General features: G+C 50.6%; 1 protein-coding gene across 1 annotated transcript; it reads right to left on the bottom strand.

Moving 5' to 3' along the window:
- On the bottom strand, positions 1-24,764 carry LOC126534737 (uncharacterized). Its single transcript, XM_050181983.3, has 3 exons — positions 24,114-24,764; positions 4,549-4,628; positions 1-2,417 (listed from the first exon to the last, which is right to left on the bottom strand). Exons 1-3 carry the CDS (start codon positions 24,762-24,764, stop codon positions 59-61), a joined length of 3,090 nt encoding a protein of 1,029 aa, XP_050037940.3. The 3' UTR covers positions 1-58.

Below are 24,764 nucleotides of genomic sequence, written 5' to 3'. Positions count from 1 at the left end.
TTATTCAACGGATTGAGAGTTTGCAGGCCAAACATGGCCCTTTACATAGGTGGAGTCCTTAGTCTGGGACCCCACTGGACGAAGCTGCTACCCGCGCCCGTTGGACTAGAGCCCTTTGGGACTCCAGCGCCGAGCAATTGAGTAGGGCTGCCTCCCATGCCTCTCTAGTGGGGGAAGGGTTGGGGGGAAGGGACGGATTCATCTGACATGCCCACACCATGTGAAAGTTATCGGAGACTTCCCCACAGTGAGGGCATCGCCCATCAACTTTTGGGTCAAAATGTTTTGCTATTGCAGGACACAACAGGGTGTTTGTCTGCAGGCGCCGCAGTGTTCGTTCATCGGCCTTACTCAGGCCCTTAGCAGGGACCGGGAAAAGCCGATGACGTTCGCAATAGTCTGCCAGAATTTCCCTGAACCGCAGAAGCGGTTGTCTAATCTCTGAGCCGGAAGAGTCTGGTTGAGGTGCCCGGTGGGTAAGCGCTCGGGCGGCCGCGTCCGCAGCATCGTTACCTCTAAGGCCCTGGTGGCCCGGAGTCCAAATAATGCGTTTGGGTGAGGGGTCGGATTCCCTCACGGCTCGCTGTAAAATGCGGTAGGCTAAAGGTGATACCTCGCCCGCCAGGTAGTGCTCACAGGCTCTGCGCGAATCTGTGATGATTACCTTCGAATTCGGGTCCGAGGCGGCAAGTGCTATAGCAACCTCCTCGGCCTGCGCGGAGTTGAAAGCGCGGTAGGAAAGTCCGTTAACTCGTTGGTCCTGGTGAACTACGGCAGCCGTGTAGAATCCAGTGGGCGACGGCCCTGCCACATCAACGTAGTATACACCCTGCTTTAATCCATATTGGTGTTCGAGAGCCCGAGCGCGCGCCTTTCGTCTGCCTTCATGTGTCTGCGTGTCCATGTTGCGCGGGAGTGGAGGGACCCAGAGCTTGTGACGCCAGAGCTCCGGAAGCCTGCATGTTTCCTCTGGAATGCACTCGTGTTGTATGTGCAAGCGTTCTAGCAAGTGGCGCCCGGACACCGTCTGCGAGAGTCGCGTGTATTGGTTCACAAGGTGGGCCTCCTTTAACTCCTGGTAGGAGTTAAGCACACCTAGAGCCAACAACTTAGCGTTGCAGGTAGCCACCGGGAGGTCCAAAGCTCGCTTTGTAACCTTCCTTATGATGGCGTCGATGCGTTCATCGTGTTTCCTTGTAGTTCGAAGGTAGGGTACGGAGTATAGGATCCTGCTGGTTACGAAGGCATGGGCGAGCCGAAGCGCGTCCCTGCCCCGCAACCCGCCGCGTTTGTTGGAAACGCGGTGGATCATACGTCCGACCTGTTCGCCTATGCGTTTGAGTTTGTCGATAGTGGATTCCGGGCTGAGCCTGTGATGGATGAACAGACCCAGGATCCGGATCTCCTCGACCTCTCTAATAGGACCTCCCATCAGAAAGAGACGCAAACTCGTGTTGTCTTTGGGATTGGTTTTAATGTGAAGAAGTTCCGATTTCGCAGGAGCGCATTGGAGACCACAGTGGATAGCATAGCTATCGACGATGGAGGCGGCCCGCTGGAGGCGGTCCTCCATTTCCCCAACGCTCCCTTCCGTAGTCCAAATTGTTATGTCATCCGCGTAAAGTGCGTGTTGAATGCCTTCCACCCGGGCCAATTGTTGTGGAAGCTGCATCATGGCAATGTTGAAAAGGAGTGGCGACAAGACCGCTCCTTGGGGAGTGCCCCGTGTGCCCATGGTGTATGGGCCATATTCCTCGTCCTCGATCTTAAGGAGGGCCTGACGCTTCGAGAGGAAATCTCTGACGTAGGCGAATGCCTTGTGCCCGCAATCCGTGGTGCTCAGGTTTGCCAGGATGGTGCCGTGACGAACGTTGTCAAAGGCCCCCCTAAGATCGAGGGCAAGGATGGCCTTGTCGTTGTGGCGCATGGCTGTGGGTCGTATTATGTCGCGATGTAGTTGGAGGAGGACGTCCTGTGCAGACATATGCGGGCGGAAACCAAACATAGTGTCTGCAAAGAGGCCCTTAGCCTCCATGTACGGAGAGAGGCGATCGCGAACCATCTTCTCCATAAGTTTGCCCACACACGAAGTCAGTGAGATGGGCCTTAAGTTGTCGGTATTTACGGTCTTGCCTGGCTTAGGGATGAAAGTGACCAAGGAGGTCTTCCAATCAGGAGGGAGTGGACGCCCGTCCCAGATCTGATTAATGTACTCTAGCAAGTGAAGGCAGGCCGAGTCCGGGAGATTCGCCAATAGTTTCACTGTTATGCGATCACGGCCCGGAGCCGTGCCTCTGCGCATCTTAGCTAAAGCCGCCCTAAGGTCGTGGAATGTAAAAGGGGCATCAAGATCTGGATTAGGCTTGCCCGCGTACTCGTACTCGGGCCCAATCGGGTCCTCTATGCGACAGAGATACCTGTCACATAGCGTGTCCGCGAGTTGAGCTGTCGTGCCTTGGTACCCGCGCAAAGCTCTCAGAAGTTGTCGTTGCGTCTCCCCTCTCGTCTGAGTGGGGTCAATGAGGCTGCGAAAGAGACGCCACGTCCCTCTCGAGCTCATTTGACGCGCTGCCAAATTGCACTTTTCCATCCAATTTGAGTCCGTGAGCTGGGCAGCATACGCTGCGGCTTGCTCCGCGAGTTCGGTAATGCGAGCCTTAAGCTTCCGATTCAGCTTTTGCTTCTTCCACCGTTTGGTAAGGCTTCGGCGCGCCTCCCACAGGTGCATTAGGTGATTGTCCACTGCGGGGATGTCTTCGGAAGTCTGAACTGTCGTAACGTGTTGTTGCTGTATTGTGTGTAATTGCTTTGCCCACTCAGCGTAACCGCTGGAAAAGAGCAAGGGAGGTACCTCCTGCATTCTGAACTTATTCCAATCGGTCAATTTGGCCTTGCTCCACTTTTTGCGAGATGGGGACGCCGGCGCCAGACGCCGACACCGCATGTCCTGCGACATGGGGTCCTTAGCGCGATCGCGTTAATGCTTTGCGGCAATCAGAATATTTCAATCCAAAAGAACACCGCGATTACAATACGCGCTCGCGATGAAGCAATGTCCGTTACTGACCGTCACAGGAAGTCGCCGCAACGCCTAAAAGAAATGTTACTCGCCCACAAAAAAAAAGCGCGTCTTGTAAGACACCAAGTATGTCTATGATTAAATAACGCCATCTGTCGCACAACGAGGTACGTTACGCTAGCCAACTCATCTCGTGCATTCGAGAGGTGAAAAGGTGCGACGTCCCAGCAAAACACTTGCTCATAACATAACCGGCAACGGCACGGAGTCCATCTCGACGACGGACGACCTAAAGCCTGAGGAGATAGCTAAAGAATGCATCGCATAAAGAACCTTGGCGTGACATCAGCCATCACGAACGGTGGATTTCCCTGTGCTGTCTCTGTGCATAATAAAAATCAAGTAAAATGAAGACGGTTGCCAGCGCGCCGAGCAAGCAAAGCATGCAGGTTTAGGTCATTCAGAAACTTTTGTTTCATTTTTTTTACAGCGCAACTCCTAAAGTGCCTTTCACCAGGCGCCATAGAAAATTTTGATTATACGCTGGAAGTTGTTACGTGTCCTCTATGGAGTGTTCTGCCGCAGACATTTTTCAAATCGGCTCATATAATAGCCGAGATGGAAATATTTCAGTGCCGCGAACCCATGATTTCAGCAAGCGGGCTCCACTGCCAAGCAAGACGCTCTCTCCACTCGCCCCGTCTAGCCTCCGCAAGCGAAATTCCTTCCCTGCGTTCTCCCATACCGGACCTCGAGGATCGCGTGACGCATACGTCGTGACGATCGTTTTTTTTTTTTTTGTCCTCGCTTTGTTTTTCGGCACTACGCACTTCCACCCACGGCGTCGCGCTCGAGATGTTGCCTCGTTCGCGCAGCACACGATTTTGCGCGCTGTGCACAAGGAAACACGACTACCGGTATAATTCAGTGCTACACGAATACTGAGGCAGAACAAGCATGATCAAGCGCTCGAACATGGTAGGAAATGGCATAGTTTCGGTACCTGCGTACGTGACTGCACGACCGTGGGAATAGGCAGACGAATCAGAAGTACCTCTCTCTTGCTTCGGTGCGAAGTGAAACAAAAAAAAAAAACACGCGGACATTCCGCTTGTGTGTTTTATTATTTATCTAAACTTCAATTCGTCAATTCAAGCAACAGATCGCGCAGATAACAGATGTTGTCTTCAATAATACTCGAAGTCACGTGCCACCTCGAGCGACGTCACACTGTGGGCACCACTACGTAGGCGCAGGGGCACGACTACGTCACCGTCCAGCTTGGACCGCGGCGACCTCGCGGAGAAGGAAAAACGGCGTTCGCTTTGAAATTTCAGATCTTTCCGCGGCGCGTGCCGATGTAATTCTTTGCAAACACGATCGCTGACGCGCATTGTACGCTCTGCGCTTTGCCAGCTCAAGATGGCCAGATCTGGTGAGGGGCCCTTTTAAGCCGGAACCACATGGTGCGATTTTTGGCGCGACTGAAGCGCGGCGGAAGCGCTCGAGCGTGGTTGCGACGAACGCACCTGCGGAAATTGCCTAGCCGCGTGGCACTGTTGGGAGCATAAAAGAACGCGCCGCGTCGCGTTGCCGCGCCCGCGTCCACCTATGAGAGCGCAGCGCAAGTGTCACGTCACGCTATACGTCACGCTTAAGTTCCCTCAACGCCACCAAATGGTGCTTGCCTCCGCGCATCTTGGGCATCTTGTTTGAATTTTGTGGCGAATGGACGTGCTTTTTGGGGCTCCGTGGCGGCGACGAAATCATAAGTTATTGTGCATGCTTTGAGCTTGCTTCTGTTTTTTATTTCCTCGCATTGGACGCTCACGGGAAGACGACAAATGAAGCTGTGCAGGGTGGTATGGGCTGGACTAGTTTAGAAGTGAGGGAAGCTCGCAGTAAAATTGAGCATGAAGAACGGCTGAGGAATATGGAAGAAAGTAAATGGGCTGGGAGAGTGTTCAGGTATCTGCACAGGAAAAACATTGATTCACATGGAGGAAAAGAACTAGGAAGCTTACCAGCAAGTATGCGGCCTGTAGGGTGGGCAACACAGCAACAAAGAAGGCCAAGCGGAAAGTCAGAGAGGCTGAAATAATCACATCTGTTGCAGCAATAGAAAAGAAACCTGCCATGAGTAACTACTCAAGAGGAAAAAACGAAATCGGGAAAGAAACCATTTATGTCAACTCATAGGGAAGCTCAGTACTTTTCGAAGCGAGATCGGGATGCCTTAGAACACGCACCTACAAAGCGAGATATAAGAAAGAAGAAGAAGCATGTGCTTGCTGCGCTAAAGCTAGGGAAACGCCGGAGCATGTTTTATTAGAATGTGAAGACGTCTACCCAACGGTCGATTTAGGCACCACTGGCCTTCTTGAAGCCCTTGGGTTCAGCGGGAGCAGTGGTAAAGCAAACATGTCCGCAATAGGCATTAGTAAGAGGGATTGGAGGATTGGTGGAAGAAAAGTAGGGAAACTACAAAAGACTGAGACTCGCAAAAGCACAGTTCGCACTAGGGGATCAGAAAATTTAGCTGGGGTAGTTCACAGTGCTTTTTTTTTTCTCTTTCTTTTTTTCATTGTTTAACCTTGGTAGGAGATTAGGCAGCATAATAGTAAGAGCTTGGTGGCGCAACCCACCGCCTCGTTCCAAAGGAGACGCTCATAACATCCATCCATCCATCCTTGGTGGAAGAGCTCGGCGGAACACCCGGCAAACGCGGCGCCGCCGGCGCGCGCCAGCCGTGCTGATGTCGCGTCAGCAGTGGTGCGGGCGTTCGCCGCGCGTCGTGCATTCGCGACCAAAAAGCGCGCCACGCGGTTCCAGCTTTGAGCGTCCGTTCCTGGGGCGTGCATCGGCGTCGGTTTCGGCGTAATCGAACGAACGAGCACAACAACGAAGGATGAAAGGGCGAACAGCGGCAGATGAAAAAAACGACGTGAGCCACAAACGGGCCAGGCACCAATGAGAGCGGCCCCTTCAGTGACGTGCGCGCGGTAAACTGGTTTCATGTGGACCCGCCCGACCGCTCGATGCGTACTCTCGGATCTGTCGTCAGCCGGATTGCTAGTTTCGCGCTATCGTATGTTCGCATCAGCTCGTGCTTGTTTGGCTTGCTTGGTTTGCTCTCGTTCGTGCTTGTTTCGGTTGCCATGTTTGCGATTGCTTTTTAATCTGATTTTGTGCGCGACGCCAATCGTGCAGTACTTTCTGGAAGCCATGCGGCACGAGCAATTACACTGGAGCCTTCGAGAAATCATGTATAAAAGACGACGCGCTTGACCCGACGATTGACCCGACGATTTTCGACGATGGCTGACTGTGGTACATCTGCCCCTCACATGCGTTGCCTCGATATACCGCGAAAGAAAAATACGTATAGAGCTACGCTCAAATTTCGCATCAGGGAGTACCGTAATCGTCGGTGAATATTTTATTTGCCTCAACCTTTTTGGTATCGTTACCTAATTTTCAAGAAACGAATATTCCATAAAAAATATTCGCTGCTTTTAGTCATGAATAAGCAGCAAAAGTAAGCTCTCTCTAGCTAAAGCGCCTCTATACGCATTTCATTATTGCGAAACTATACAGGTGTTGTGCGTCTTCCCTAAAACGTGCCTGTGAGGTCACACAGCCGCGTGGCACGTATCACTGTAATTACAATATGTAATGGCAATGAAAATGCACCAATATGTCCAACATGAAGGTTTTGCACAGGGAACAGTCAGAGCTCACTGCCGCAGCAAGCACGCTTACATTTTGAGCCGCACTCGTCGAAAACGCTGTAACAGAATGTGAACGGACGCCGACACGCTTTCGCTTGACCTTGAACAGGAACAACACGTTCTACTTCAGAGGACAATTTTCTGAGCGAAACCAATTTATCGTTTCAGCAGTCGCAATATCTTGGCGATGGAGCAGAAGAGTACAAACAACCGAGCCCTGCGCCTGGCCCGCACGGATAGCGTTGTGAAATGTTCAAACGTCGCGTAAGACTCGAACGTGAACAACATAAACACAACACTATATATATATATATATATATATATATATATATATATATATATATATATATATATATATATATATATATATATATATTATAGATAGATAGGTAGATAGATATAGAGAGAGAATGTTGTCTATAGTGTAAACAGCGGTGTCGAATGACGAACAATTTGTTCGATCCCACTGCCGCGCGTCTTATTGAATAGAGAAGTGGCTCCGGCTTCGACTGTCCAGCGCCCGACGACTTTCGAGAACAATGTTGTCCCGAGGAACGAATGAAAGAGCGCCCATATACGGTCCACTCGTCGTTGCGGCAAAAAAAAAAAAAAAGAAAAAAGAAACCGCCGCCTGGGAATAGGGAGAGAGGCAAAACAAAAAAAAAAACGACAGCAAGACACAGGGAGCGTCTACAAGTGCAAGCCGAACCGAGTTAGGCGACACCCGAGCAAACCGAAACCTCCTGCCAGTGTAAACAAACAAACGTTGGCGACGAGAAGCTCGGAGAGGCTCGTGTGTGCAGCTTGCCACCCCCTCCTCCCCTCCCTCTTCATTCCACACTCCTTCTTTTGCAGCTGCGAGGAATTCGCCATCTTATTTTGCAAGAGCGCGGAGCCGTTTGTGGAGTCCCCTGTAGAACTGTTGTTGCACGACCTCGTCTTCACTCGAATCTCGCCGTTCTCGATATTCCCGGAAGAATGAACACACACACACACACACGCACACAAACACACACACACACACGCACACGTACGCATACATGCGGGTTGTGCACCCTGAAGTGTCGAGTCGGGACGAAGTGGAGCGAAGAGTGGAGCGCGCCAGTAGTATTGCCCGACCGTCACGCGGCTGGTGGTTTGCTGCATGGAGTTGCTTTCCCGGGACGACGCCATTAATACTGTTTCTCGGGAGTCGGCGCTGAATGAGCAGCTCGCACCGTGGAGTCCGAGTGCCCGCCCGCTGCCGGGCTGTGTGCGCCCGAATTCCAGTAGTTGGGTGAGGCACAGAGGCGCGCGTACCTTGTGCCGACCCACTCGTTACAAATGCACTTGGAGGGCTTCGTATTCTTTTTCTCCCATCAGAGGGAGTTATAGGGTTCTGCCAGAGCGGTGCTTATTTCGTCCCTCCTTCTGCCGAAAAGAGTCAGCGCTCGGTTTCTGTGTTTGGGTGCGCACGCACGCATGCCTGTCCACGTGTATGTGTGTATGTGTACATGCCTGTGCAAGTGTGTGTGTGTGCGTGTGTGTGAGCTGGCGTGTGCGTTTGTGGAAGGGGGTCGCAAGTCATTGCGCCCGCTGTAAATGCTTGCAGGACCGTGCGGTGGTCCAGGGACCCAGAGGAGTCCAAGCTCAATTGCTACGAATAAAGTTTTTCTGCTTGTCTGCGGTGATTTCGAGTGGTCTAGCAGCCGCCATGGCAACTTCGTCAGCGCAGCCCTGGACACAGTAACAGTGGAGAAGGACGTATTTATTGTCTGCGTTCTTACATCGTGTTTACTGTACATTTTCCAAGAACGGTTGAAAACCTGCCATATGCGATTCTACACCACAGTTTACGTTTTCTTTTTCTTTTCGAAATCACGTAACGCTCAGAAATGTTTTATCCTCTTAAAACTATGACTCCTTGACGAATGCTGATCTGAGCTCAATTATTTTGAAATAGCTGCTTTTTTATATAACGGTGTTTCTCAACGAAAAGCTATACCGCATTTAAAATATATCTGTGTCCGAAATATGGGAGGAGTAGGGGTAAGTGGGACAAGTTGCTTTCTTTTGGCACGTGTCGTCGAAAAATGCTAGGATGTTTTTCGAGAAACCACGCGTATGGTTCAACTGTTCAGTTCACCTCTACTATGTCATTACAAATGCTACAATTTCGCACCGGATCCTTAATCTCATAACACATCGCAGTGATCCTGGTCACTCGTAAAACAATTATATATAATTACGTATTACGTATATAATACGTAATTACGTATTATATATAATACGTAATTAGTTACCGAGGACTGAAATAGCACTATTTGTCAGCTGTAATATAAGAAGAGTTAAATTGATCAGAAAAACTTGCTTCCCGTTTTTAACTGGAACAAGTCTTCTTTACAAAAATCACGCGTCAGTCATTTTAGGCAAATGGCGCCAAAGTGAGCGAAACTTGAACTACGTTTACAGTAGAAGTAATAATGTAGCGAATATCTATGTTGGTACTTATGACATGAATATAGCAACGTTTTACTGTGTTAGGCTGCAAGGAAGCCAATTAAATCAAACTAAGAGGTGAACAACCTCAAAATCACGATTTGATGAATTACTGCATAAGAATAGACTTACCACTTTCAGCGAAAGCAAAATGCAAAAGAAGAACAACGACTGTTTATAAGGTTGACTTCCATCAACCCTTTTTCTTCTTCTGATGGTGCGGGCTTCAGGCGTCAAAGTGATCGAGTAAACAACTGCTTGAAAAAGAGAGCGCACCTCGTTTTTAGGCAGCGAGAATTTTCCGAAAGAGCCCTGAAAACGTTTGAACCATAAACATAGCGTAAGCTGCCACCCAATCTAGTAGCGCTGCGTGAACAAATAAAAATCAATGCAAAGAAAAAGACTGTTCGTTGCGGCCTTGTGACTGCAGAGTCCATTCTTAATTCACTTTTCAGCTATACCAAACCTTAACACTTTGAGAAAACGGCGAGTGGAGAGATGGTGAGTCAAGGTCCTCGAAGTTACTGCTTCGAGAGAAAGGAAATAGTTGATAGAGACGTCTTTGAGTGCTGGCCTTTGAATAAGTAGTCAGCATGGTGCCTGGCGTGTGCTGAAACAAAAGAAGTTAGTGCAACGGTTCCAGCAGTTTCAGTAGCTGTTTGCTCAACTTACCAGTGTCTCAATATCTATATTGCTACATGCGTGTGGTATTTGATTGTTTGAACGAGGCGCCTGGGCGCCATCACTCGTGAAAAGAGGAGGAAGAACGAACTGGGCTCGCGCTGTGAATCTAACCGGTCAGCGCTGCAACCGCTTTTGTAAATATAACATGCAAATAGTTGCTCGTCTTACTGACTCGTCCTTCGCGTAACATTGTGGTGGAGGTGGAACGTTCCCCGTCCTCGCCACGGAGCTCCGAAGCGGCCGCACCGTCGTCTTCTCAGCCATGGCTTCCGATGAAACCACCCCGTCACCAACTACACCTGCGGCGCCAACTACAACGTACGTTACGATTCCTAGTCACCGTGATCCTGGGACATTCTCTGCCCAAAATGACGTTGACGTCGACGATTTGCTCAGCATGTATGAGCGTGTTGGCCAAAGCCACCACTGGGGCCCTATCGTCATGCTTGCCAATGCGATCTTTTATCTGAATAGGACACCGCGTGTCTGGTTTTGCACCCATGAAATCAAGCTCTCCAGCTGGGACATTTGCAAAGAGCGGCTTCGCGACCTATTGGCAACCCGTCAGGTCGCCAACAGGCTACGCGAAAAGAGCTTGCCGCCCGTGTCCAGTCGTCGACCGAATCATATGTCTCCTACATACGGAACGGGCACGCGCTTTGCGGGAAAGTCGCCGAGCACATGACCGAGGTTGACAAGGTGGGCCATATCCTAAAAGGCATCGCGGATGACGCCTTCAATTTGCTCGTCTATAACGACATTTCTACCGTCGACGCTATCTATCGTCAAAGAATGCCGCCGCTTCGAGGTTGCCAAAAGCTGCCGCGTCGTCCCACAGTTTTCCTGGCTCCCAAACACCCCTGCCACGTCCTCTTGCTCCGCCCTTACCGCCACACGATCATTTCAAGAGAACGTCACACGTATCGTTCGGCGTGAGTTTGAAACGGCGAGTCCGGCCCCCCTTCATCCACGACCCCCTGACGGTACCTTTGACCAAGCGGCCCCCACCATTTCCGTTGTTCAAGCAGTTGTGCGGCAAGAAATTGCAAACCTTGGCATCCCTACCGCCTGCTCTGTCTCCCGACCTGATTCGGCACCCATTCCCATGTCCACAACCTGTAACGACCTGTATTTCGCTCCCAGACCACGCAGTCCTGCTGAATGGCGAACCCCAGACGACAAACCGCGCTGCTTCCGCTGCCACCGCGTTGGTCATGCATCCCGCCACTGCCGCACCACCTGGATGCCGCCGTACTGGAGCTCATTGGCTGCTGCTCGCCCATACGCCGACGCTCGCCGTTATTCACCTCGCCGTGCGTACCCTACTTCTGGTGCCCCTGACAGCCTATCCTCTGGGCGATGAGTATATACGAATGAAAAATGCATACAAACTACGCGTATGGCACCCATAAATACTATGCTACCTCAAAAAATCAGCAAGAAGTAATTATTGAAAATTCGATTTGTTTCAACCATGAATCTAAAACATGTAGCTTTACAACTTACAAAGAAGGCAGAAGTCGTAGCGTGCGCAGTATTGTCAATCGTACACAGTCATCGCGTAAAACGCAGGCAAGACGCTGCGGGCCATATCGACGTGAGCAAATGCACATGTAAGGTGTTTAGAACTTATGCAATGGAAGAATGTGGCATTGTTGCAATAGGGTCGCGAGGGAAATGGACAGTGCTGCCTTGCAGGTCCTTTCTATACAACAAGACCTACGTTATAAAGGGACTCTTCATTATTTCTTTTTTGATATGTGTGATTGCTTGTGCTCGACGTTTCCTTTGACTAGCCGAGTTTCAGTAGAGGAACACTATTGGTTTTTGTTATCTGTAGGATATTGCCGCGAAATTACAACCTTTCTTCCAAATCTCCGCACTTCTGTAACATCAAAGCCGGGCATATCCATCACACTATAAAAAGAGAGCTTATTTTCGTTCTTCCTTCGTACGCATAATTTGGAGAGTGTTCTCATTTGAGCCTGGAAAGAGAATCCAAGCTTATTATTTGGCGTCGGTGTAGGCGTTTTTCTTTTTTTTTTTTCTTGCATAACGGCGTGTTGTTCCACACGTAACGGGACTGTAAGCAGCGGCACGAATCTCCCAAGTCTAATTTGCATTTTAGACAATGGACGAGAGGCGCTTGCGATTCCGAGGGCCCCGTCTATTTAACTGAGCTCTTTTAAATATACGTATTTCATAAAATATACATGCCGCCGTCGAGAGCCTTCGCCTTTTTTTGTTTTTTTTTTCCTTTCACAGATGTTTATTTTTTTTTTTTTCATTATGAAGATCTGTTCTCAAGCTTATCATCGAAAAATAAAACAACGCTGACATCATCCAACAAAGGTTACGGAACAGAGACTTTTCCTCAACTTGAGAAGAATATAGAGTGCTGAGGGCGAGAACGTGTTCCTTTATTTTTCGTTTCTTTTTCTTTTGGGTCCAGCCTGTCTTTTTAATGTTCACCTTTATCGCTAAATATAAGAACTCATGTGCACTGTACATCGGCGTCGGAGATAGAGCACGGCAGGAACCAGTGCATAGCGTACAGACAAGACAGAATAAGTTTATAATAATGCACCCTAGATGATCATCCACTTTCTTTCTCTTTACAGCCCACCTACTTTCCTTCTCTCTGACTCTCGCTCCATTCTTCGTATATTGCCCGAACATCTCTTCTCCGAAGGGGGACGTGTGTTCTGATCCCTGGCCTCGTGTGTCTGCCCCCTGCCTCGTAACACGGGTCAAGTAATCCCTTTCCGTAATCTGGGCCCCAGCACTTGAACACCCTGTGAAGTGCGACCCCGTGCCTTAAGCGGATGCTCGCCATCTGCTGCAGCTGTTTTTTCGTTCTGGTTGTGATCCTTTCTAGGAGATATATCACTGGCGTGTAGTCGACATTTTCTTTCACCGGCAAGAAGCCCGCGATCGACGCCCTGCGTCCCATCTCGCTGACTTTGTGCCACGGCAAGCTGTACGAGAGGGTCATCGAAACCCGCCTCCAATACTACGTAGAGGACAGTGACCTCTTCCCGCGCACCATGTTTGACTTCAGGCCGGGGTTTTCTGCGCAAGATGCTTTCCTAATCCTAAGGGAAGAAGTTCGCACGGGCATCCCGGAAAGAGGAGAACACCTCCTGCTCGCACTCGAGCTGAAAGGGGCCTTCGATAACATCTCTCACGAGCCCATTCTCAAGGGACTGAACGACATCAGCTGCGGGGAGCGCATCTTTAATTACGTCAAATCGTTGCTAACGGGCCAGACGGCAACCATAGGAATGCACGGAAGAGGAATCTACGAGTCCCCCGGCCCTATCGACCCCTATATAGAGGGCCAGAAGATCACGGAAAGCAATAAGACTAAGATGCTGGGTTTTTGGATGCATAGCAACCTGAAAGCCGCCGACACCATCCAAACCCTAATGTCTGCCACCAACCAGATCTCGCGGATTTTCAAACGAATAACTAGAAGCCGTAAGGGCATGCGAGAAGAGGACAAGCCTCACCTAGTCCACGGTCTGGTGATCAGCAGAGTAACATATAGCATGCCGCATCACTACCACTCGCTAAACAAACGCGACCAAGAACAAGTCGATGCAATCATCAGAAACGCGTACACAACGGCCCTGGGTCTCCCTGTCTCCCTACCTCAAGCGAGAAGTAAGCGTCCCTCGGTATCCACAACACCTCCGCTGAGCTATCGGACGCGGTTATGGCTTTGCAAAACTGTAGAACACGGCGGCGGGCAGAGCCATCCTCCACCGGACTCGAACGGCAACGGAGCTCCGTGCCCTCGATGGGCAACGATCACTCCCTCCTGAGGTCAGAGGCAAGATCAAGGCGAACCCCATACCGAAGCACATGAGTCACGAACTCCATGAAGGACGACGCAAGGCTCGCGTCGACAGAGCGCCGACAATTCAAGGGTGACCCATACGTAACGTACGTGGACGTGGTGGCGTACCCTGTAGGGGGCTTCTTCGCGGTAGCCGCCGTGAACGGGAGAGACAACTCTTTGACCCTCGCGGCGTTCATCAAGGCAGAGACCCCAGCTGCGGCTGAGACCATAGCCGCGGCGCTAGTAATAAAGCAACAAGACAGGGTAGGCCGGGAAGTTCATGTCGTTACCTACTCGCAACAGGCCTGCCGTAACTTTACCAACGGACGAACACCGCCGCTGGCGGCTCAGATTCTAGGCCCGAGGCTGCAAGAATACCATCAAATCACGTGGACGCCAGGACATGCGGGCCTGGAGGCGAACGAAAGGGCGAACGCCTTAGCTCGAGAGCTAATCAACCGAATCGTCTCATCAATCCCCACCCTTTTTACCTTCGTGCCCCTGTCATCCAATTACTGCGACCGACTCGAGATCCAGCGACTCAACCGCAGGATTTATCCTCCCCCTCACAGAAAGCTCAGCACTGAAAAGTCAGTAGCTCTTACACTTATTCAGACCAACGCATTCCCAAACCTACACACATACAGCAAAATGTAGCCACATACATATCGTGGCATCTGCCCCAGGTGCGGCGACACACGCCCTACACTCTCACATTTCGTGGGGGTGCGGGGCTCGGGCCCAACTCCGACGCGGCCTATTCAAATACATGTAAAAACGCAAAAACGTTTTTCTGAGATAACCCCTGGACTGATTTTAATGAAATTTGTTGCACTTGAGAAAGTTAAATTCTAGTGACTGTTGAAAGCGGAATTTGGATTTAGGGCTTGAATTTTGTTAAAAGGATTTTCAAAAATTCAGACGTTTGAAAAAAATAGGAGCACGAAGTTTATAAGCCAATAGCTCTGCATCAAGAAGAGATATCGCGATTCTGTAAACGGCATCCATTAGACCATTCAAAGCGGACAAATTTGATATGTCAGTTTACATCCCACGTGAATTTGTTACGTTGTTTACAAAGGTTCTGCAAAAGTTGTAATTACACATTACTCCATTTACTGAGGTTCATGTGTAACATATCAATTTCGTCCGCTTTAGATGTGCTATCAGGTACAATTCAGAGAATTGCGATATCATTTTTTCTTGCTGAGTTACGGGGGTTGTAAACTTGATAGTTTCGTTTTCTGAAAATTTGCGATTTTTGCCAAATTTTTATAAACATTTGACGACCTAAATCGAAAATTTGAAACCAACAGTCACTAGATTTTAAGCTTTTCTTTTAAATGCAGCAAACCCCGTCAAATTTGATGCAGCGGTTGCCGAGAAAAACGAATTCTCCTTTTACATGTATTTAGATAGGAGCACCCGAGCTAAAGCTTCCTAGCACGTCATGTGAGCGGTGGGAGGTACAGGTGACCGGCGATACCCTGGCGGGACAAGAAGCTTTCGTACAGCAAGTACGTCGAGCAGGAATGGCCAGTGGAGTCCTGGAATGAGGACACCATCCACTCGACCTCAAGAGCAACGACCTCGATAGTCCAAATAAATATTTTCTCTCTCTCTCTCTCTCTCACACACACACACACAACACGTTTTGTTTCGAGTTTCTGGAACTGTTTTCTGTACCCATTTCCTTCCGTAATTAATTAGTAAATAATTTATATGTGTTCAACGACAATAGCCACAGGATAAATGCTCACTGGTACTGGGATACGGACAGACCAGCACATTGATTACGAATAGTTAGCGGTAGATAACTTAATACGGACAGACCAGCACATTGATTACGAATAGTTAGCGGTAGATAACTTACAGTGGCCACTTATGCAGCTGCTTACCGACGATGGACTGCGCGCATTCATTTCAAAATAATATGCCTTATCGGAAACGTTGCGATAAAATAAACGTTAATTCGATCAGAATTCAAGCAGCACGGCAACACACCGCATTGCTGAAGACACCCTTGTATATAGTCTGTAGTGGTCATTCTCAGATTTCCATTGCTTCGGATTTGTTACTATTTGTCCATATGGAGGGCCCCTTCTTCTAGCTCGGCAGGTCATAAGGCCCTCTTAGGCGGCACGTCCTAATTGCAAGGGAGGCCCTGTAATTGGTGTTGTATATCATAGTCATGGACGCTAGAGTAGGCGCGACGTGCAACAGTTCCATTTTTGTATTCGGTGGCTTCGCCGCACGTCGAATGCCACGAGCTCGCGCGCACACACACACACACACAGAGAGAGAGAGAGAGAGAGAGAGAGGGAAAGAAAAGCTTCACTAAACGCGGCTTTCCAACTGCAGACAGTTTTGTCCCGCTGGCAATGTAAAATTGGGGTTCAGAATATCAGACTTCCTATAAACTGCGGCCCCACTGTGAAGCCATTGTTTTTTTTTTTTTTTTTCAGGTGTAAAACGAGAGGGCCGCGGCGCACACACCCTGTACACAGGAGTATGTGTCGTCGTAGTTTTTCCAGGCGTGTTCTCGTCAACAATGGAAAATGTATTGTTCCGCTTAAAACAAACCTTTACCTATGGAAACCCTCCAGAGATGTGTGTCAGGGCGTGTGGGGGTTTGGTGGTGGTAAAGGTGACGATCACGAATGGAAATGGTACCTAGTTCTGCTGGTTTGTGGTCTAGGCTAGCAGAGATATTTAGGTTAGAAAACAGCCTTTCTCGCACAAGCGCATCGTCAGTTTAGTGAATGGTCTGTTATCGCGATACCTTGCGCGTTCCAGGCTAGCTCTTTATGGCACTCTCGATAAGGACAGACTTAAAGAATATTGATTTGTAGCCGCGTCTTCACGAATGTGACAGAAACGTGTCGCATCGACTTTCAAGCGTATCGCATTCATGTAAACGTGGTAGTTCGCTAGATGGCAGCAAATCCGCCAAGCGGAGCTTGAGATGGGAATTCCGCATTTCAGCGGCACATGTGGGCAAAAAGTGTATCGTATCAGGAATTCTTGGAACGCATTCGTTGCGGTATGACAACCAGGGCGGTGGCTGCGACCGCACTGCGGGACATGGATGGATGGATGGATGGATACAACTTTATTGAACGTCAGGCAAGGTTTAACGCAACTCGGGCTCGGGTCTCCCACTGCGGAACGTCAAGACCCTGCCTTAACGCCGCCTCAGGGAGCTTGCCGGACTGCCCACGTCTGGATGCCGGGGTCCGAACTGCGCAGAGCGCTGGCCCACCTCGCCGACAGGGTCTCCCGAGCAACCGCCATCCTTCCTATAATGACATTGCACTGGACGAACAGGTGGTTTACAGCGCAGGCCGCATGGGATTATTTGCTACTAGTGAGTACGTTGCGCACGTTGCAGCACTGTTTACTTTGTCATTCATAAATGAGGCTACCATCGGCGAGTTGATTCATTCGCGGCGGTAACGTAGTCAGGTCCATGTTGAGAAAAGAGAAGCCGGAGATGGCTGCCTTAGGCTATCATTGGACACGGCAACAGTTGCTGAGACGCTTGGAGAGTTCATTATCCTGATGCAGCACGGGCGCATTTTCGCAACATAAACGTCGCCTAAGCTTCCGTATGCGGACAAATGAAGAAGTTGACAGAATGCAGCCTGCACCCGGCGGGTACTTTCGGTTCATTTCACAGAGCGGCAACAAGAGCAGGCGGTCGCAAAATATAGCACTAACATTGAAATATAACACTAGCTGGCGTTGGATTGCCGGAGAGAAATATGCGCCTTCGTGTGAACGTTGTCGTATTACAATAATGTGATACGGTAAATCTGCGGCGACGTGGTAGTTTATCCATTTTATAAACGAAGCAAAGCATGACTTGGACCTACTTATAAAACGGGGCAGTTGCACTGTGGCTATGTCCATGTCTATATGGCCGCTCGAGCTTGGGATGTCGGCGTCATAAAAGAAAAAAAAAAATACAAGCGTCGGTGGTTCACTGGCCGAATACTCACCTGCCATGCGGGTGACCCGGGTTCGATTCAAGGTAGATTCAATCTTGGTTTCCTTCATTTTTTTTTCTCTTGAACATTTGTTTCATGACTGGTTGAGGTCACAAGTTTCTCAACAAATTAAAATTAACTTTTTTTAAAAATTTTATACCATCATAGCGCACTTCATACAATCACATCTCGTCTCTCAATTAACTAACTGACCGCAGAATACACAAGTGCAAAGGGCTACACTGAGTGAAGGCAGTCAGAAAGAGAAAAGGTGGCATTTAAGTACATGACAACGACTTGCTTATATAGCAAGTACTAAGAATTCATTTTTAGAGCATAAATATTGGTAAATACTGTCTATGAAATGTTATAGACAAATAATATACACTAGTCAAAAACAATAAAAGAACTTATGGTCATACTTTTTATCAGTGTTATCTATTAAATGTCTATAGACCAATTTTATAGATGTCTATAGGATAGTATATATTTTTCTAAGTATAGACTATATCTATTCTATAAGTGTCTATAGACTATATTTAGTTCCTGTAGGTCAGTATTGTAGACATGGCGTCACACTTTTGTTGGCCGTTGTCTATTGACGATTTATAGGCACAATTTATTTACTGTACCCTCAATCTTATAAATTAATGCCCTTACACATTTTGTGGACTATTGCGTAGACTGATCTCTGCACCCGCCGTATTTCTTATTTGCCACTGGCCTGTCTAATTCTTATCCCTGAAGCCTGCGCACTATACCCCTTGTTATTACCTTGCAATTATAAAGTTGAGCAACTTCTCAAACATTCTCCAGCGTAATCTTCATAAGGGGTCAGGCCCACGTGTGGTTCCTTTTCTTTTCTTCTACTTTCCCAGCAAAATTCTTTTCATGTGCAAATGCTTTGAAATCTGCATACCACCTTCAAAAACTGATTTTTTTCTAAGCTTAATATTTCTTCCTTTTAAGCGCGCCATCTCAAGGCCCATAATCTGAAGGCTGGTAAAAACAGCTGCGACAAAAGTTTGCCGGTGAAAATTCTCTCTACAGTTCCCGCAGGGAGAACAGTGTGTAGAATAGTTCGTTCTCTTTTTTTTTGTGTGTGTGTGTGTGTGTAATTGAGGACACAGGTGCTTCTCCAACAACTGAGGCCAGTGCTGAGTTCACGCTCCTCTTTCAAGCACCATTGTTAGAGACGCAGCAGGCAGAAGAAAAAAAAACGAGATTACCGGTTGTCGTTCGGAGATACAAGCACGCTTAACAGCAGGAAGGTACTAGCGACCTTTTCGACAAAGATTACTATGGGCAGGGGAGTTTCGGTGCTTAGTCTGCACATTTATTTGGAAAAGAGATATTCGCACTAAATTTGAACTTTTCGTTAACTGGTGATGGCATTGTTGCTCTGATTTTATATATTTAACAGTATAGGTCATTTTTAAAATTTTTTTTGTTTCACTGCGAATAACAATGCAGTTTTTGGATGAGAAAGACAGCAATGATTCGGAGCTCGGATACATGACCTGCAGTGTTCACGTGCCCAGTGAGTGAGTGAGTGAATAAACTTTTATTTGGTCCAGCAAAGCGCGATAAAACGCGCACCCGGCTAATCCCACGACGGGACTGACAGATCTAGTCTGCCGGCCCGATCGCGGGCGCGCTGGACGGCCAGGATTTGATCCTCAAAGACAGGACTTCGCAGGAGCGCGTCCCACTCTTCCTTGGTGAACGTCGGGCCCAGCGACCCGCACTCCCAGAGCATATGAGGCAACGTAGCTACCTCACCACAGGCCACGCAAGAACAATTTGGATAAATCTCTGGATATATGCTATTAAGGGACGCCGGATTTGGGTACGAGTTCGTTTGTAGAAGTCTTAGTGTGACCGCCTGCGGCCTGCTTAGCTTGGAGTGAGGCGGGGGGAAAACCCTTCTCTCTAAGTAAAAGAATTTCGTGATTTCGTTGTGTGTGAGAGGAGCGTCTCTGTGTCCGGGGAGAGAGTCGCCCGATCCGAGGGCAGCGCGGTCGGTAAAGCCACGCGCAGCCTCGTGGGCAGACTCGTTGAGGTTCAGAGGAACCCCCTCAATCGCCCCGACATGAGCAGGGAACCAAAGGATCGAGTGCATGGAGGTGTTGCCCTGTTTGGCGCCTTTCAGAATGTGAACTACCTGCCGGGCTACCCGGCCTTTCTGGAATGCCCTGATGGCGGCTTTCGAATCGCTATACACCCTGTCTCTCCGACAGTCTTGCATGGCGAGTGCAATGGCCACTTGCTCGGCCACCTCTGGGTTCGTCGTCCGGACGGAAGCACAGTTGATGACTTTGCCCAGCGTGTCAATGACGGAAACCGCAAAAGCCTTGCCGTCTCGGTATGCAGCTGCGTCCACGAAGCTTGCTGTGATTTTGTCTTTGTTTATTTGCTTTAGTATATTAAGTGCTCTTGCCTTGCGACGACCTGCGTTGTGAACGGGATGAACGTTGCGGGGCAAAGGGGCGACCACGATCTTCTCCCCTATTTCTCTGGGGATTTGGGTGTCTTCAGCCAAGTTCTTGGTTGGTGCGAGTCCGATCTCCTCGAGGATACGCCTGCCGGCTGGCGTGGTGGACAGCCGAGTTAGCTGGGCCCGTTCCTGAGCCTCGGCCATCTCCTCCATGGTGTTGTGTATGCCGAGCCGAAGGAGGTCCTCTGTATGCGTTCTGACGGGCAGCCCGAGGGCTCTCTTGAAGAATTTTCTAATGAGGGCATTAAGCTTTTCCCGCTCGGCTCTGAGCCAGTTGTGCATGGCCACCGTGTAGGTAAAGTGACACAGCACAAAGGCGTTGATGAGCCGAAGCAGGTTGTCCTCCTTGAGGCCACGATGTCTGTTCGTGACCCTTCGGACGAGGCGAAAAGCATTGTCGGTTTTCGCAATTATCTTGCGTAACGCAGTGCCGTTGCCGCCGCGTGATTCTATGAACATACCCAGGACTCTGATGGTGTCGACCCTGGGTATCGGGTCACCGCTCCGAGTGAACAGGTGAATGTCACTTTCTGAGACCGGTTTCCAGCCCTTGGGTCTGCGGCCTTTTTCTTTTCTATAAAGGAGAAGCTCAGATTTGGTCGGGGAACATCTGAGTCCGGTGGGTAGCAGGTACTGCTCTGTGACGTCTACCGCCTCTTGCATGGCGCTTTCCACTTGCCCTTCGCTACCGCCGGTGCACCAGATGGTGATGTCGTCTGCGTAGATGGTGTGTTTGATTCCTTCAACTTGGGCCAGATTCCTCGAGAGGCCGATCATGCAAATGTTGAAGAGAGCAGACGAAATGACCGAGCCTTGCGGCGTGCCCCGTGCGCCCAGGAGCACCTCGTCGGAGACAAAGTCGCCGATCCGCAGCCTCGCTTTCCTCCCCGTCAGGAACGAACGGACGTAGTTATATAGTCTGGGGCCCAGCTTGAGGTCTGCCACGGAGGCCAGAATGTATTCGTGGAGAACGTTGTCAAACGCTTTCTCGAGGTCGAGTCCGAGCAGGGCCCTGGTGTCTCTGGTACTGCCATCGATGATTTGATGTTTGATCATCTTCATGGCGTCCTGCGACGAGAGGCCGGCACGAAAGCCAATCATGTTGTAAGTATAGATGTTGTTCTCTTCGAGATATCTGTTTAGTCTGTTGAGGACGACGTGCTCCGCCACTTTCCCAACGCAGGAGGTGAGAGAGATCGGTCGGAGGTTGTCCACGTTCGGAGCCTTGCCGGGTTTGGGGATCAGGACGACGTTGGCGCTCTTCCATTGCTCTGGGACGCTGCCGTTTTTCCACGTCTCGTTGATCTTCTCGGTGAGGTATGCGATCGAACCGTCGTCAAGGTTCCGCAGCATCTTGTTGGTGATTCTGTCGGCACCTGGCGCACACTTCCCCTTGAGCGCGAAAATGGCTTGCCTAATTTCCCCCACGGTGAAGTCTTCGTCCAATTCCGGACGGGCTGGTCCGAGGTAGTCGGGAAACCGGTCTTCCTCGTCGCTATGCTTTATGGGAAGGTATTTCTCCATGAGCTTGGCAACCAGCTCGTCCCCGGAACAGGATATGGTAGCTTCGTGAAAGGCTCTGGCGAGCGTGTGTCTCTGACTGGATCTGGTGCTGCCCTCGTCGAGAAGATGTTTAAGCATGCCCCAGGACTTGCCGTTACGCATCTGCCCGTCGATCGAGTCACAGACCTCGTCCCATTGCTGCTTGCCGAGGGTCCGACAGTGATCTTCGATGGCCTTGTTAAGTTCGGAGAACTTTTTCCTCAGTCTTCGGTTAAACCTTTGTCCCTTCCATCTCAAAAGCAGCGCCTGCTTGGCCTCGATCAGATGGGCCAGCCTACTGTCCATCTTTTCTACCTCCAGGTCGCTGACGATCTTCTTAGTGGATGACTCGGCGTCACTCTTGATTCGCTCGCACCAATCTTCCAGGTCTTTTGGGACGGGTGCGCTGTCGTTGCCGCGGAGCTTGCGAAAAAGGTCCCAGTCCGTGACAGTGAATTGTCTGGATTTACTTCGGGTGACTTCGAAGCGGGTCTCGAGCACATAATGGTCGCTACCAAAATTTATTGCGGTGTTGCTCCACTCGGCTCCCTCGACGTTCTTCACGAACGCCAGATCGGGGGTGGTGTCCCGGCTAACCGAGTTGCCGATTCGGGTGGGGAACGCCTTGTCCGTGATGAGCGTGAGGTCCATTTCGTTGGCGTTCTGCCACAAACCCCGACCCTTGCTCGTGTCGTAGACGTAGCCCCACACGCCGTACGGTGCGTTGAAATCTCCGACGACGACCAAGGGACGGGTGCCGGCCAGGTCGACGGACTTCTTGAGTATCGTTTTGAACTGCTGTTGCGAGTCCCTAGGATTGCTGTAGATGTTTAGTATGAACACGCTGTTTCTCCGCTGGTTGCGTTGTCTCGTATTGAGCAGAACCTCCGCCATGACGTATTCGACCTTGCAACTCGCCAGCTTCAGGTCGTGAGACAAGTGTGTAAGCCTCCTGTCAACTAACGTGCACACTCCCCGACCTTCGGCCTGCACGGAGACGGCACGATAACCAGAGAGGGATGCGGCAGAGACGAGGGTTTCCTGTAATGCTATTACTTGTGGTTTGTTACGTAGCGACCTTAAATATTGCTGCAAAGGAGCCCTGTTATTGGAGTACCCCCTGCAGTTCCACTGCCAAATTTTGAACTCCTCTTTGGCACTATCCATGATTAGATAAATTGTCCGGGGTACCCGCTGTAAGCAGAGGTGCACGCAAGAAGTTCCCCCCACTCTGACGTGCCGATGTGCTCGTAGCCCTGATTTGAGTCCCCGACGCGTTCGGAACAACGACCTGCATCGGAGTTACGGCCGTATTATTCGGAATCACCAGACGCTCGAGGGCGTCCATGCGATCGGCCAGCGCGCCTAGGCCTCTCCTCGGGTCTCCTAGGGCGACTTGCACCTGTGCTAAGCCTTGTTGTAACTGCTGCGCGCTCTTAGTGAGCGTGGCCAGCATGCCTTTGATCTCATAAGTTTGCGAATCTGAATCGTCCTTACTGGAAACTGCCCTACGCTTGGCGCCGCCAGCCGAGTCGCAGGCCGGAACTGGTGCTTCTGTGGCGGTCGGCGCCGACGCGTTGGATGTAACACTCTGACTGATTACTAATTTCTTAATCTCTATCATTTCGCTAGCCATCTTTCTGATCATTTCTTTTAAGTCCGCGTTTTCCTTCATAAGGCGCGCTACCTCTGCCTCCCTGGATTGCTCTGGAAGCGGGTCGCGTGGGCCCCGGGTGGATCTCGCATGGGCGCCGCCAGCAACCATATCTGCCCACGATAGCGTCGACTTTCTCTTCCTCTGCTGGCCGGCACTGGACCCATACCGGGCCCATGAGACAGAGCGGCTCCTGGAGCGGCTTCCGGATCTGCCCCTGGACATAGATCTGCCCCTGGACCGGGATCTGCCCCTGGACCTGGAACGGCGTCCGGAAGGTGGAGAGGGGCTCCTGGATCTAGAGCTCCCGCGAGTCGCGGAGTGACCGGCGGCGGCCGGGAGTTGTCGCTCGCCCATGGCGAGGGCCGGAGACTTGCTTCTGTTGGCTCGGGATCGGTCCCGGCGCCTGCGTCTGACGAGGTACGGCGTCTGGTACCTCTGCTTGCACTCCTTGGCAGCGGTGAAGTGTCGGCCTCCGCACAGCCTGCATTTGGGGTCGCACTTGTGTTGTTCGTCCGGGTTGGCGATGCCGCATCCCCTGCACATAGTTTCGTCCGGCGAGGGGCAGACGTCCGCTCGATGCCCGAGGCGGCCACAGGCGTAGCACACCTCCACTTGCTTCCTATATAATGCACACCTGACAAGTGTGCCGCCGTACGACACGTAGTTTGGCACCTTGTAGCCGTCGAAGACCACAACCACGGTGCCCGTGCTCTTGATTCGTTTGGCTCCCAAGGCCAGCGGGTTCTTTGAGTTGACAATCTTGCGATCGAGCTCCTCCGGGCCTTCACTTGGTGCGATGCCGCGGATCACGCCTTTGCACGTAGAGTTGGGCGCTGCCTCGTACGCGTTCACCTCGTGCTGCTGGCCGCCAACAGCGATGCACTCGACCCTGACGTAGAGGGTCGCATTTTCTCTGCTGGGGGTGCTGATGACCATGATATTTTGTTGGAAATTCGGGCACATCGTGTCCGAGTCCCGCTTCGCCTGGTCGAAACCGACTGCGTTCCATATGGCCTCGGCCACAACTGTCGGCCCCACCTTGCTGATGTTCAGACCTCCCTTCGGCCTGACGATGATCTTCGCGTCTTCTTTGGGCAGCGGAGGCATCCTTCCACCCCGAATAATTTTGGCTTTAGCGCTGCTGCGGTCTCGGCGACCCTTTGCGGTCGCGTTGTCATTTGGCTTAGCGCCGGTAGAAATGGCACCAACTCGCTCGACGGGCGCCGATTTGGCTCCGGAGCGCCTGGCAGCAACTGTTTGCCATCCGGGATCCTTGGAAAATTCCTCGGGAGTCAGAAGCTCCCCTTCCACTTCACATTCCAT

Source organism: Dermacentor andersoni, chromosome 7 (assembly GCF_023375885.2).
Source record: "Dermacentor andersoni chromosome 7, qqDerAnde1_hic_scaffold, whole genome shotgun sequence".
NCBI classification, from domain to species: domain Eukaryota; kingdom Metazoa; phylum Arthropoda; class Arachnida; order Ixodida; family Ixodidae; genus Dermacentor; species Dermacentor andersoni.
Note: the sequence above shows the minus strand (reverse complement) of the source record. Positions and strands in the feature narration are given on the sequence as shown.